We start from the raw sequence: 16149 nt of genomic DNA, 5'->3' as shown, positions 1-16149 counted from the left end.
CTGAGTCACTGAAATTCCAGTGTGGTAACTGGATTCCTTGTCCCTATAATACATGTATACATAACTTTTGTTACCAGTGTAATATGTGATGCAATCAAGCAAAATGAGTCGAATGTCGGGAATATTGATTTTGAGATATAATCAATAATAGTATTCAACTTCCTTTGTATTTTCTTGTTCTGAGCAACACTAAAATGACCATATCTCTGGAACCCTAAGTCTATTTATGGTGGGATTTTCAGCAAAAGTAAAGCTCTGAGAATGGCTCATATAATAATATTGAAAACTGAATTTTGATTTTGATCGACATCAGACTCATTTTGCTTGATCGCATCACATATTATTTTTTGAGAAAAAGGCAAAAATAGTCACATATTTATCAAGGGGTGTACATGTAGTACCACCTTAAGTGTGTGTTGAAGAAAGTGTCCTTGAAGACAGTGAACTGACATTCAATCCTTTTTAGGTTGCTTTTGGAATATGATGTAATGCCAAAAAGTTGATCTTTGATGATTTTTTATCATAAACAAATCACTGACAGTACCTTTACGCCAAATGATACATTAATTGATGTAAAAAAATAAAAATAATAATTCCTACCACTCACAATAAATGTAATTATCATACATAATGTAAATCAAATTTGACACTTATACCTGCACAAAAAACTATAATTATATTCTTTTAATTCTATATTTCTATACAAAAATGTGATTTTAAAGCCAGAAATTTGTACATGGCTGTTGTATTTACATGTCAGCAAATTTGAATTAATGTATTCTACATTTACTCACATTATTTGCCATGTAATATTCAAATAAGGGGCTGTGCAATACTAAGTAATTATGTGTACCCCGGCAAGGCATTAGCCAGAGGGGTGTCCAGGTGTCATTTGGACGCCCTGTTTTCAATTTGGACACCCTAAAATTTTGATTTTTATAATGGAGTGAATAGGAAGTGGACCCTCTGATTTTGAAGAATAAGGTATTTCTGACCATTTTGGACACCCTAAAGACACCCCTCTGGCTAATGCCTTGTACCACGGGGTGGTGAATTCTCAAAAAATCTCTGCTCCCCCCTATAATTCATCACCAATGGGGTACACATAATTAATTAATGCACCACCCCTAATTAAATTATTCATTTGTGGAAATCCTTGCAATTTAACAATATGTTATAAATAAAAATATAATGGCACATGATAACAGTCAAAGAAAGAGAAAGAGACAAACCTCACAAAACTTAAGACACACACACACACCAGAACTACCAAATTCATTCCATTAACTGCCCAGAGTGCCTAACAAAGTCATTTTGGGTGGGCACTTATTTTTTATATTGTTTACATAAAAATTGCATGTAAAATGTGGCCCCCAAAATAGGGTTTATGTATTATGTTTCTGTGTTTGATACAGAGTCACTGGGTGGGTGCTTATATAGGGGCATGGGTGGTTAGTGGAACGAATACGGTACATGTAATTATCATCAATGGGGGCATGGCAACATTGCAGTGTAAGCAGACCATGCTTTCTCAATACACCAAGTAAGCTTTACCACCATTCTTTAAATTAAATATTACCTGGCAACAGAAGACTAACCTGTACCTACCATAAAATGATAGTATCAATACATTTTTAGTGTTTGCACAAGGGAAGTAAAAGCTATGAAAGGAAAATCCACTGTAGTGTCCACCTTTGAAAATATGTTCATTTTTGCTGATGCAAATCAGTGTCCTGGCTCATTAAATGGGGCACACCTCCCCCCCCCCCCCACACACCCACCCCTACAGTACACCCCCCCCAAACCCACATTTCTACACAGTTCTTTAGCAATACAAAATGTATGTTCAAGAATGGATGGGAAATCAAGCATATGAGGATCTTTTCCTCTGCAAATTCAAATCCTGCAGCGTGACAGGTTACTGGCCATAGGTTATCTATTTACTGTATTTACATTTATACACCATGTTATTCCCAACTAAATTCTATCCTAAGGATTGAGGTAGACAAGAGAGCCCATGCTTGGTTGGTATTTATATACAATATCATACAAGATTTACTTGTTTTTTTACATGTCCACATGTGCAGCCTACAGGAAAGGAAAACTCTGTTACTGTTATTGACCCGTAATGTACAATTTTGTTTATAGTCATTCTTTGATTCCTTTATTTTGAAAATTTCACAATATCAAGAAGAATTAGTCACTTCTGACATTATATGCACATATATCCAAATATGGAATAAATGTATCCATTCTTTCACTCACTTTGTGTTATTTCAAGAAATTGCAATCTATTTACATGATTTACTGACCTAGCTCATAAGCTCCACCAGTAGCTGGTTTCTTAAAAGGAAGAATAGATTCCCATCCCTGCCCCTATCTTGCAGACAAATTGTATGTAGATTAGATACATATATAATATATATATTTCTGCCCAGAAATTAAAATCCAAAATAAATTAGTCACTTAAAACTCATCCCTACACTGATGGACAACTAGTGTGTGAAAATGGTATAGCTCGATCAGCTCTGATTAGGCGATGAGCTACTTTGAGTATGAACTATTGAGAAAGGTTGGCTGATATCAGTCACACACTCCTGATTTTCATTCATTTTTGTATCAAATATTGGTCTATCATTTCTCTGATTTTCATTCTTTGCATGTCCAACTGATATTTCATTTTTCTTTGAATCTACAAATGGCCTTTCATGTCTTTCTAGCAAGGGTGGTACAGCATTAATGGGACTTTCAGCAGCCTTTGATGGCCCTTCATCAACCACACTTAGTATCGGTGGTTCATCCATACCAGGTTTAGGCTGCACCTTACTGGTGGTCTCTTGAGGGCACAGAACAGGTGGGCTTTCACCACCAGGACTTCCACATGCTGTAGTTTTCATGAAAATTGCAACTGGTTCTTGTCGTCGTACAGAGTCTGAATACATTTCAGTGACTGGCACCCTCTGAGGGCCTGTATTAATTCTACTGTGAATTGTAGGTTTAAGAAGTCGTTCACTTTCAGGAATACTTTCTGAAAGCTTTGATGACTTTGCATCTTGGATAAATTCTTTTTGAATGACTGCTCTTGTATTGGTTTGAGGACCACACACATAATGCCGTGGCTCTTTCTTGGTCATATCTGGGGCATGCACAGTAGCTTGTTCTGGCAGGGGTTCAAGGGCCTCAATATGTGCGGAAAGCTTACTTGAATCGGTTGGTTTTCTTCTTATCATTACTGATGGTGCTTGATTTCTTTTGGGAACACTAACAAAGAGCAATGGAGGCTTGTCATTAGGTACCTGACAGTCATTAGAATTGCTATCCCCTGATCCAGGTACATAGAGAACTGGTGGGGGCATTTTGGCTTTGTTATCAACTGGGTCATACGACACATGTATGGGTGGTTTATTTTTATCATAACCTATTGGTAAGAATGCATCTCCACCTGCTGGTTTGTACTTGTGTGTACTGTCCGGTTCCGACTCAACTGATGATTTTTCATCATTATTGTCTTTAGTGGTGTTATCCGAGACAGCTTCCATAGAAACAAAGTGTTTTGGTTTGTCAATACCTAATGAAGAAGACACATCTTCAGGTTTTACAGGAGGACCACTATTGTACAACAAGGGTGAGAGGTTATCAGGGTCCTTACCATCAGAAGACACAGGAATGTCTTCATTTGGTCTCCTGCCTTCTAACTTTCTGTACACATCTGCCCTGTTACCATCATAACGCCTTTCTGTCATCATAAAACTCTTGTGTTTGTTTGAGAGCCCATTCTTCCCTTTGACGTTTATCTTCTTTCCCATGATATACGTCTAACCTGGGTCTCTTTTCCGCTAGCTGATCCTTGAATGGTGGACTTCCTTCCACAGGACTTGCATCTGGCTTGACAGTGGTAATCTTCCGATAATACGGCAGTTTAACATCTCCGATGGGATCATCGGCAAGCTCTTCTTCATCCTCAATCAGCTTCTTCCTGCAAATTTCCTCATGGGTCCTTACATGCTCCCTCCGTGAAAACCCTCTATGGCAAACTGGGCAGGTGTACGGCTTCAAACCGGTATGAATTTTCTCGTGACGATTGACGTTACTGATACTTTTGAAGCATTTATGGCAATGAGCACATTGGTAAGGGCGTTCACCTGTGTGGTTCCTTTCGTGAATCTTTACCTGACCCTTGTTCGTAAATTTCTGCCCGCATATCGAACATTGGTACGGTTTTTCACCTGTGTGGATTCTTTCATGTTTACGCCGATCATTCTGATGATAGAACGCCCTCCCGCAAAATCGACATTCATATGGTTTTTCTCCTGTATGGATTCGTTCATGCGCGGTCAGAGCAGAAATGGAAGGAAAATGTTTTGGACAGTAGTGACATTTATGTGGACGTGATGTGTCATTAACAAGAAGCTGACGCCGCGGCATTTCATTCATGTATGTGCTTTCAATTTTCACGGCAGTTGATCCAACCATATTTGGAGATTGGGATTTCATACTACCTGTCTTAATTCGGATTGATGACTCGCTGCCATCTACGATCCTGAGGTATACTTTATGTTGGAATCCTGCTTGACTTTGAGGATCACCTGAATCACCTGGAATGAACTTTAACGCTAAACTTGTTGGCACCCTGATTTGATTTGGATTCCCTCTAGCAGCCTCTTCTTTAACTCATTCTTGTCGTCAACATCGTCAAAGTCTTCTAACGGTATCTGGGTTGTTCCTCTTTCAATCTTCACTGTTGAGTCGACACCTGCACCAGATTGATTCCTGTCAGAGATCTGAAGGTAGAACTTATGCTGAAATCCCTTACTAGAAGAAGCTTGAGATGATGACACAGGTTCCCCAGAAGCAGCTGATTTATCACGTTCCACTTTGACGATTTCATACGATGATCCGTCCACTTCTAACTTTGGTCTAGGGTGACGAGAGTCAAACTCACCATTCTCCGCAGCGCGGAAGATTTCAGCCGGTTCAAACTTTCCCTGAAATTGACCATCTTCCATTCCAATAATGTCACCCTCCATTTTGACGATTGAACTGCTCATCTCCGATGTTGACGTCTGTCTGTGGACTTTTAAGATACACGGAATTGCTGTGTATCCTTGTTGATTTTGTGAACCATCTGTCTGGACATCACCGGAGGAACTCTTCCAGTGAGGAATTGGAAATGGATTACGTGTAGGTGTAGTATTTCCTGGCGATTCTGGTGCGCTTTTAGCGCCACCATCTTTTGCTACAAATTTAATACGATCACCATTGGGATCAGTACGCGCCATTTTATTCTCATGAGCGATCTTCTCATGAATTTTGAGGAAAGCTGCATTTTTGAAACGTGTGTGGCATGTTCGACATGTAAATGGCCATTTGCTCTTATCTACCTTTCCATCACCCTGATTGTTATCGTTGACACTACCGGCATGTTTTCTTCTACTTGGACTTAACTCCATTACATCTGGAGTTTGAATACCACCAGTTTTTGCACCATAGTGACTTTGTAACATATTAACATCTGTTTGATCTCTATATTTGGCATACTGATTAAGATAACCATTTTGCCTATTAGTTTGCCTATTAGTTTCATGCACATTATATACATTATGCCCTGAGTGACTTTCTGAAAAACCTGCCCCAGCTGCAGGCTTTCCATTTTCTAACCTCTCAACAGTCATGTTATCAGAGTCCACTGTTTTAATGTGACTCTTTTTCTTAGATTTTCTTGTTACACCTTTATTATTATGACCTTTCTTGCTTCTTTTGGACCTACCCTTACCCTTTCCTGAGGTTCTCTGCTCTGGTTCTGTACTCTGCAATTCGCTTAGTTTCTCACACGCCACCTGTGATAGGATAAAGAGCGGATCAAACGGAGCGGTTGCTTTTGCTGGTTGTTGCACTTGTTGTTCTTCTCTGCTTCTTGCAACATGTGATGATGGTTTCAATTCAGGCATCCTATCTGATGAATGAGGAGATCTGTAATTATAACCAGAATCACCATGCAATGCTTGACCATTTTGGCCAAAACGTTCTTCTTGTTCTGTAACCATGACCTTTTGCTGCAGCTTCTCTTCAGGTGGCAGGCTAGATTGCAGTTGATTATTCAGACTTGATTGTAATTGATTTTTCAGGCTTGATTGTAAATGATTATTTGGGCTTAATTGTGGTCCATTATTCAGGCTTGATTGTGGTTGACTCTTCAGGCTTGATTGTGACTGATTACTCAGACTTGACTGTGGTTGACTATTCAGACTTGTTTGTGGTTGACTCTTCAGGCTTGATTGTGACTGATTATTCAGACTGGATTGTGGTTCAATATTCAGCGCACTTGTTCTTTGTCCTGGAGTTTTGCAGGAGAGATCCAACGGAAACATCTGGATGTCAATCCTAGCATCAACATCATCGCCACTTTGTTTGTGATGCTGTTTAGAATTCACAACATCTTTGTCATGTTTACTGTTCAGTGCATCATGTTGACTATCCTTTGTTGGGGACACAATGTCTGTAGCACCCCACCTTGGGGACGTGGGGGCTAGTGGTGACACCACCGATGACATTGGAGCTTTGCTTGGTGCCTGCAGTAATGACTTCAATTTGGAGAATTGTTCATTTTTGCTTTCTCCTTCTGGTATTTCATTGGATCTGTTACCTTCAACTCTCTCACTAGACTGGAATACTTTAATGGCTTTGTCTCCCGTGAATGCAGGCACTATCCTCTCACCTCCTCCCGCTGTAACAGGGGATGTCTCCATCATATTTTTTCACAGTTTGGATAAAATTGCCTACCTGAAAGGTTCAATTCACCCATATTGTTGTTGTTGTTGTAGGTTGGTATAGTTCTAGAAAGAACAAAAAAGAAAGAAAAGAAAACTATGTTCAATAAATAATTTATTTTTACAGTTCATGCACAATATATTTAATCATCATCCGGATACAATGTACCTTCACATTTAAAAAAACAATCAATCAATCAATCAATCCCTGAAACTGATACGCGGTAGTGCCTATAACCAAGAAACTTCACCAAGGCGCTGGTGACACATACAAAGAGAAATCTTTGGGGAGGCGAGTGGGAGGGCGAGTTAGCGCGGTAATTCCTCGCTTTGCACCAATGAGGTCCCGGGTTCAAGCCCCGGCGCAGCCAAGGACTCATGTGCACTTGGTTTATCCCGATTCCATGCTCGCTCTCGCAGGTTTTCTCCGGGATCTCCGGTTTCCTCCTGTATCGCAAAAATCAGTGATTAGTTGTTTGGTTATCAAAAACTTCCTTCATCCAATGGAATTTGGGGAGCTGCAAAGATAATTGGTGGATGTTACAATCTAAATGCGGATAGGTGTGCGCCGTTCGGCAGCAACCTAGTTTATGCGATCTGATTGTGATGATTCACCATTGCAGCGAAATTACAGCGCTTTGAGTCCTCTAAGATCTGGAGAAAGGCGCTTTATAAATCCAAAAATTTATAATCATATGCAAAAAATGAAAAGAAATACACATAGGGTCAGTCCATGTCGAAACAGATTGAGTGTACACCCACCCTCTTGGATTTTGCTCTCCTTTGGCTCAGGGGTACCTTTCATGGATCCCTAGGTGAGGTCACAAGAAAAAAATTCAAATTCCATTTCGTTTGCGAATGGCGGGCAATCAAAGTTTGGCGACCTCGACCAAAATTGTGAATTTAAGGGGTCCAAATGACAAAGTGCTCTCTTTGAGGGGCACTTTCTTCTTAATTGAATCAGTTGTGATCCTCTTTTTGAATGTGGTCACTCACTGGCTGTGTCTGAAATACCTAATGCCAAAAAAGATAGATTTGAATTTCGTTGGGATTTCAGAGGGGTCAAAATCAGCACTTCGTACTGTTCAATCAAATTATCTTGATTTTGAAGGACCCATGATAATGTCACAGTGCACTTATAGGTCCTAATTATGTTCAGAATGGATTAACCATATGCCAATGTCTATGAGCAATTTAAAAAAAGAGAAATTTCTAGACCCCTACAGAATTTTAGGCCACCCCTAAAGTGGTTCAGCCACAAATGGCACTTAAAGTCTGCAAATTTTGACCCCTAATAACTTAGGTGTACACCAGATATGAATTTCTAGTCTTTTGCATCTGAAAGAATGTAGTTTAATGTTACTAGGAAAAGATTTGTTTTGTATTTTTTGTGTTTTAGTATTAAGTTGACGCTTTCAAAAATAGTCATTTTTGCCTAACATACCATGCATACAGGATACGGTACAAAATGCCAATTTTAGTATGATATTTTTTATATTTTTGATCACTTTATAGCCATTTGTATTATTTATCCTGATATTTCAAGTTGCTCTTGAGTCAAGTAATAAGAAAAACTACTTTCTAATCCTCTGTATGGATTTTTAAGGGGTCAAAAAAATGCACTTCCTCAGGACAACGATGCACATGCAAAGTACAGGTTATGGGGGTCAAATTTTCAGAATGCTCCCAATTATGTCAAGTAATATATCAAATTACTCGTATGGTCATGAGGATTCCAAAATGTATAGTTTGTTTTGTGTCAGACCTTTCAGGAGGGCGCTATGACGAAAAATGTTCATAGGTCAACGACCTTTTGAAAGTATCAAACACAAAAATACAAAACAAATCTTATGTTCCTAGTAACATTAGACTACATTCTTTCAGATGCAAAAGACTAGAAATTCATATCTGGTGTACACCTAAATTTATTAGGTGTCAAAATTTGCCGATTTTAAGCGCCATTTGTGGCTGAACCACTTTAGGGGTGCCTAAAATTCTGTAGGGGGTCTAGAAATTTCTCTTTTTTTGAATTGCTCATAGACATTGGCACATGGTTAATCCATTCTGAACATAATTAGGGCCTATAAGTGCACTGTGGCATTATCATGGGTCCTTCAAAATCAAAGATAATTTGATTGAACAGTATGAAGTGCTGATTTTGACCCCTCTGAAATCCTAACGAAATTCAAATCAATCTTTTTTGGCATTAGGCATTTCAGACACAGCCAGTGAGTGACCACATTCAAAAAGAGGGTCACAACTGATTTAATTAAGAAGAAAATGCCTCTCAAAGAGAGCGCTTTGTCATTTGGACACCTTAAATTCCCAATTTTGGTCAAGGTCGCCAAACTTAGATGGCCCGCCATTCGGAAACGAAATTGAATTTGAATTTTTTTCTTGTGACCTCATCTAGGGGTCCATGAAAGGTACCCCTGAGCCAAAGGAGAGCAAAATCCAAGAGGGTGGGTGTACACTCAATCTGTTTCGACATGGACTGACCCCATAGTTAAGGGGGTACTACACCCCTGGCCAATTTTGTGCCTATTTTTGCATTTTCCTCAAATGTTATAGCGCATTGTGACAAGTAAGATATGTATATTACAGGGGAAAGAACTACAACTACTGCACTGAAAATTCAGCAACTCAAGGCAAGTAGTTATTGATTTATTGATCAAATATTGGTTTTCCCTCATTTTTGACTGTAACTCCACAACTGTTGTCTGTGCTGAAATAAAATTTCCAGCGCAGTAGTTGTAGTCCTTGCCCCAATGATATACATATCTTACTTGTCACCAATGCGCTATAATTTTTGAGAAAAATTCAAAAATAGGCACAAAATTGGGCAGGGGTGTAGTACCCCCTTAAATTATTAAAAATCAACAAGGCCATCTTAATTTAATACTTTGTCTCAAAGCCCCTACGCACATTAGTAAAATCTCCCGCTTTTTGCGCGCTATACCTGCTGGATTGAGCAAATTTCAGTTATTTCTGCCGTTTCATTTTTTTCCAAATCCACCACACAAAAAATCTCCATAGTGCTTACAGTTATCAACAGTTCACAAGCTCTCCCGAGCAAACCCCACATATACGCCTGTTTGTAAATACCTCCAAATGAGGACTTCATTCCGAATGATTTAATCCTATCTATCCGAGGACACACACACCCAATTTCAATTGACACACCGTGGACAACACACACCCGACAACTTACTATCCACCCGTGACCCATCCTGAACCCCCTCAACATGGACCGCTTTTGAATGTGTGTAATAAATTTCCATATTATTATTATTTTGAATGCATTTTTACGTTATTTGCGTTGCCCTGGTTTATATGTGGAAGTCCCCGGTTGCAGGTGCGTCCACGTTTGTGATGTGTGTAAATGTAGGTTCACATTTGCAGGTAATTACAAATGCATCTCCCCCCCCCACCCCACACGAATACACACACACACACACCATAGTGACTGAACACTAAGTCTCCCTCAGAAGTTCAGGTGAGATATTAACATAAACTTATACATATGCTTTACACCAAATATTGGTCTGGCTATGAGTTTTGAAAGATTGGATTTGACTATGTCTCATCCATTATTTTAAAACTCCCAGCTCCCCAGCTCGACCAATATAAATATCAGTGATATGGGCTCAATCGATCCAATTTTATATTGTATCAAAGTTGAGGCCTCAAACTTTTAGGTCTGTATGCACAAAAGAGTTAGACCTGGTCTAAGTGTAATTTAGTCTTAGGAGAAAGGTAATTTTCCTACATTTGCTTATTTATTATGTATTAATTTTGAACTTTGCATTAAAATCTTTAGAATTTGCCAGCTACTGTCGGAAGGAAATAATAGTAAAGGTCGAGGCCCATTCCTGATGAAACTAAATTCCACTCAAACCAGGTCTAACTTTAGACCCAGTTTAACTCTTTTGTACATATGGACCTAAGGTTTCTAGGTGACAGAAATTACTTGGCAGCACTACTATTTGATCTTGCCTTCCCCATTAAAGGGGGTAACCCTATTGGTTTTGGATATAGATTGTCTTTAAAATTACATAATAATATCAAATATCGCCTCCTTTATGCTGCTTTGTGAAAAAAAGCGAGAGCATTTTCAGCGTAAATGTGAATAAATAGCCAAATTTGCAATCCAATACCTTGGTATACGTGAATTGCATTATGGGCAGGCAATGACGAATGCTGACATGCTGTACAATGCCCGGCCCGTATTGAACGGAAAATGTTTTTATTTTCGTACCGTTTCAGAAAAAAAGGAAACAAAATATATTTCCCTTGCAATATGTACATTTCAAATGAATATAAAAAAGTTTGGGTAAAATGGAGAGGAAAAAACCTTCCGAGACCGGTTTTGAACCGGTACCTCTCGGTAAAAAACAAACGCTTAGTCAATTGAGCTATTTAGCACATCACGCTTACTGTTGCCGTTTTCATAACTATATACGGCGCACCGTCTCCTCAGCAGTTAGTGTGGTTCGCTTTTTTCACAGAATATGTATGACGCGAAACCAAAGTAGCTGTTGCGGTGACTGATATTTCGCTCATAATTCCTCCCAGAAATCCAAAGTATTTACCATTGTTTACAAACTGGTATACCTGTAAAACCGCTGTGATTCATGATTTCTCCGGAAATACATCGACTTGGAGCGTCAAATTTCAGGATAGTAATGAGAAAAATAGTATCTATTATGTGATACCAAAACCTCATCAACCAAAAAAAAAATCGGGGGTTGATGCTGTCGATCGGGTTACGGACCTTTAAGGTAAAAAACCCAAAATTACATAAATTTCCACTTTTCGTGGCAATTTTGTGCATTGAATTTACCTCCCCCCCCCCAAAAAAAACCCCAAAATTCCTGGTGCCACCACTGGAAATTATTGAAACTTTAAAAAACGTACCACTAACAACGTGTACAACTGTACATTAATTATTTACCTTCATGATCAAGATGAACATTTTCATTTGCCTTGCTTGCATTCAACTTGTCAAATCATCATTGTGCATCAGAGTTGACAGATTAGAAGTCACAGATATTCACTGCAATTCAAAAATTACACAATAACACATTTAATGATGATACATGTTGATTTACTTTTAAAGAATGATAATAATATAAAATATTTCTAGCATTAAAACCAGTGTGGGTAATTTTTCTATTGAGTGATTTGCAAATTTACGCATTTTGCGGTCAATTGCGAGATATTAATGACCTCCATTTGCATTCACATTAAAAGAGAATAAGAGATATGTGTGATGCGATCAAGCAAAATCAGTCAGAACTCGAAAAAGGAAATATTGATTTTGAGATATATCCTGGAAACTCTTTTAATTGCTCATATCTTTGAACTAGTTGTTTAATTTCAATGGGATTTTCTGCAAAATGCAGCATCGTAACTGAAAACTTAATCTATTTTGAGTTCCGCTTGATCGCATCACAAATTATGATTGGATGAGGATCACATGCATCTCGTCTATTCAAGAGGTTATGAATAATTATCATTACACTGGTCCAAGGTGTTGTATTGGCTTTTACATGGTTTGATTTATCTATTAAAACATATTTATATAATTTTGAGTTCATCTGAATGCATTCATCATGATTGGTGGTTCATATTTATTATCAAAAATTGACTATATGGCATCCTGAATTTATACAGTAACTGTTAGTAGAAAAATTCAGCCCATATTTTGTCAAAATGGCGTACAACAAATAGCTCCAATTGGGCTTCATTTTGAAAAAGAATTTCAACTCCTCAGGCTCAGGCACCTCAGACATTCCCCCGATGTGCAGAAGTAAGTTGTAGAACTTAACACCAAAATTTGGCAAAAATGCAATATTTTTTAATCATTAAAAGCAAAACCCTGTGGGTTCAATCTTCACTGACAATGGGTAGTGGGGGTACACATGATGGTTTCAAGAAATATCCGCGGAATTTTCGAGGACAAAATTGTTTGCGATAGTCGAAATTAGGCAGAGATGCCAGTTTTCCGGTTTTAACCGGAAATCCGTTTTTTCTTTCATATAACCTGATAAATGTCCGTTTTTTTCTGGTCATATTTTTCCTTTAAAAACCGGAAAAAATCACAGAGAAATTTAGAGATTCTTGTTTTTAAACTTTTTAGGGGGCGCCAGACAATGTGCCCGGTGTGCACTGGTTCTTTTTATGATTACATATCTGCCAACCGTTCCGCTTTGGTGAACTGTTCCGCTTTTAAACCTCAAAGTCGGTAAAAGCGGGCCGTTCCGCTTTTCGATTTTACTACGAAAAAGAAATATTAATAATGATTCTTTCACGCATGCATATATTTCCAATTTTAAAATGAAAATTCCTTAGAACCCAGAATGGATGACTAGGCTAGATAATGGTACTCATTTCATGCATGAGGTCAAATCAGAACACCTTTTCATGCCCAAAATTGATGCATTTTGGTCAATTATCAGACCAGCATGTTATACTGATTGTGTCAGGTTTTGCGTTCAAAAACACATCTCTTTTTCCTCAATGAATATTATAGTAAGAAATATGTAATGTGTATAAAATGAACGATGACGTTTGAGATGATGCTGGACTCATGCCGTATAGGCCTTTGTATACTCTAATATCAAGTACATGCAAGTCTAAATGAAGCAAACTTGGGTCAAAGGTTTGATATGAACCTTTTAGCTGTATCCTTTGGCTTTGTGTGGCCGTCAGTCGGGGTGGACTTGTGGGTGGGGTGGGTGGAGGTTGGGTGGGGTGGGTGAGTGTGTGTATGTATTTCCCTTGGGGTAGGCCTACTCGCCAAAAACTGCTTGCCCCCCCCTCTCGGCCCGCTAAAATTGCTTGCCCCCCCCCATCTCGGCCCACCAAAAATCTTTGCCCCCCCCCTTTGATCATGCCAAATTTTGGGATCCCAATTTGCAAACTTTAAATGGGCTAGATGTATGTTGCGAGCGCATATTTTACAGTATAATTTTGAGAAAACAAGCCAAGATATTGTTTAATCCATTTGAATTATTTTTGCTCAAATTGATATTGCTAATTGCTTTTGTTTCAGGATTTGGTGCTCCAGAGTGACTTTCTAGGGGTATTAAAATGCTAAAATCCAGGAGCTTCCGGGGCCGTTGCCCCCTGGACCAGGGCGCTGTCCCTGGCCCCTGGCCGGGGTGTTTTGGAGCAAAATTGTCCTTGAAATGAAAAATAGGGTGTATTTGTAGGACTTTCATGATTCATCAGTTTTAGTTTTTTTTAAATTGTATTTTTCTGTCCGTTTTTACGTTGTTCCACACCAAAATTGATGGGTATTTTTCCGAAAAAAAATTGTCCTCAGTTCCCGTGCCGTGAAATAGGGGGGAAATTCGAAAGCATGACCCTTGAAATGGTACTGAAAAATAGGGGTATTTTTTTTTCAGAAAAAATCACTTGATTCCCCATGACTAGGGGGTGAAATCATTTTTAATGAAATAAATTAGGGGGTCATTTTCAAATCCTAGAATGGTCATACTCATACTGCATACTGTACATCCCACCTGTAAGTACAAACTGAACCCACCAGGAAGCAAACTCCAGCTTTGCCCCTTTGGTACATGTACTGCTCACAAATCTTTAGTTAACTATTTTTATAAGCTACTTGAACTATAAGTATAGGGCCTGCCCAGTGCATCATCTGAATCACATCATGATAAAATTAAAATAAATATCATATTCATAATTATTATTACTGTATTATCATGTTATGCAAGCTTTATTACATCTTCTCTGATGGATTGTAGTATGTATAAACGGCTGATGGAGATTTACATTCAATTTGTACAGGGCCAGTTGCAGGGAAAATTGATTGCAATGCATTATTTATTATTCACGGCAACACTCAACAGCAGCAGCAGTGCAGCGTGCAGTGGCGACCCATCAATCGACCCCGCATGCCCGGCCCGAATTTATTTTAGCACCGTTGTTTGATACCGTTTCTTTCAACGTTGACAACAATTTTCTCATAGAAATGATCCTCTGAAATAGTTCCTTAAAACAAATAAATATGTCCAGTTCACTTTTTCGGTAAGTGATTTTTTTCAATCAGCGGAAAACGAAATGAGTCATCATTGGCCTGATACTGATAGCATAGGGATTCGGGAATGTGCTCTGAACGCGTCACTACCCCGATACCTGCTGCGAGAAAAAGAAATGAGCTTCGCAACCGACTGAAATGGCTAATAAAATTCAATACTTGCTCCGGACATATCTACCATTACACTCTTTAATACGATAGTTGGTACTTTATACTACATATCTATGCAATAAGTATGTTATACTTTACCATAATTAAGTAAATATGACGGAGAATTTCCAGCGAAGTAACAATAAGACATTCTGAAATTTTCCAACATGGCAGTATTCTTACGCAAAGGGCATTTGGGAAATGCCAAGGTCGAAGGTCAATTATAACACCAGAAAATCCCTTTCAATATAATTTGCCCTATTATTATAATTTCACCCGTAAAACTGTGGCAGAGCTACGGAACGTAATTATTTTCGTTTCACAGTGTTACCAAATTCAGTGAAATTGGTTACAATTATGGACCTTTACTGGTTAAAATTGAGAACTACTTTTCATCTAAAATTAGAAACCGGGTAATTCAGGTGACGAGCTGCCCGTACAAGGGAATGCTCCGTGATTGATTGGCACAAGAAATCCCCTAACAATGTGTATTTCGTCATCCAAGCGCGGAATTTTTAAACATGATAGTAGGTTTAAATTAATACATTCCTACAATGCACAATATGATTGGGAAATTTGATCAATATAACTTAATTTTAATGGCAAGGTCCCCATTAATACCATACACACAAAATAAAAAATAAATCAGTCGAGACTTTATATTTTCTTTTAATAGGGCCTAAGGCCTACAAGACTGAACACTCATATTGTCCCACTGCATTTAATTTTATTCACAAGTCTCAATGTTTTGAATGTTAAGGGTGGTGCAATAATTATGTGTACCCCAGGGGTGGTGAATTCTCAAAATGGTCTGCCAAAAATCGCTTGCCCCCCTTTGGCCGTGTCAAAAATCTTTGCCCCCCCCCCTTTCGACATGCCAAAAACCTTTGCCCCCCCTTTGACGTGCCAAAAATCTTTGCCCCCCCTTACACATGCAAGATTTTGGGGAACCCGAATTTAAAACCTTAAATGGTCTTATCATATAATGCGAGCGCAGCGAGCAGGAAAAAGTTGCATAGGCCTATTTGAACGTGTTCCTAATGTTTTCCTACGCCTTTTTAACGCGTAATATAAAATGGTACGGCACCCAAAATATCTGTGCCAAAAATTGCTTGCCCCCCCTTTCGACCTGCCAAAATCGCTTGACCCCCCTTTTGACCTGCCAAA

The 16149-nt window shown here is 38.7% G+C and overlaps 1 protein-coding gene across 2 annotated transcripts; it reads right to left on the bottom strand.

Annotated features, from left to right (window-relative positions):
* Positions 1-4613: 4613 nt before the first annotated feature.
* On the bottom strand, positions 4614-15171 carry LOC140137963 (uncharacterized). 2 transcript variants are annotated; one of them, XM_072159782.1, is made up of 3 exons: positions 15082-15171; positions 11722-11823; positions 4614-6833 (listed from the first exon to the last, which is right to left on the bottom strand). In XM_072159782.1, exon 3 carries the CDS (start codon positions 6747-6749, stop codon positions 4614-4616), a length of 2136 nt encoding a protein of 711 aa, XP_072015883.1. In that variant the 5' UTR covers positions 6750-6833; positions 11722-11823; positions 15082-15171. The 2 variants fall into 2 exon arrangements, with proteins under 2 accessions (XP_072015883.1, XP_072015884.1); XM_072159783.1 differs by lacking the exon at positions 11722-11823 and having other exon boundaries at positions 15082-15156.
* Positions 15172-16149: the final 978 nt, after the last annotated feature.

Source organism: Amphiura filiformis, chromosome 17, assembly GCF_039555335.1.
Source record: "Amphiura filiformis chromosome 17, Afil_fr2py, whole genome shotgun sequence".
NCBI lineage: Eukaryota > Metazoa > Echinodermata > Ophiuroidea > Amphilepidida > Amphiuridae > Amphiura > Amphiura filiformis.
Note: the sequence above shows the minus strand (reverse complement) of the source record. Positions and strands in the feature narration are given on the sequence as shown.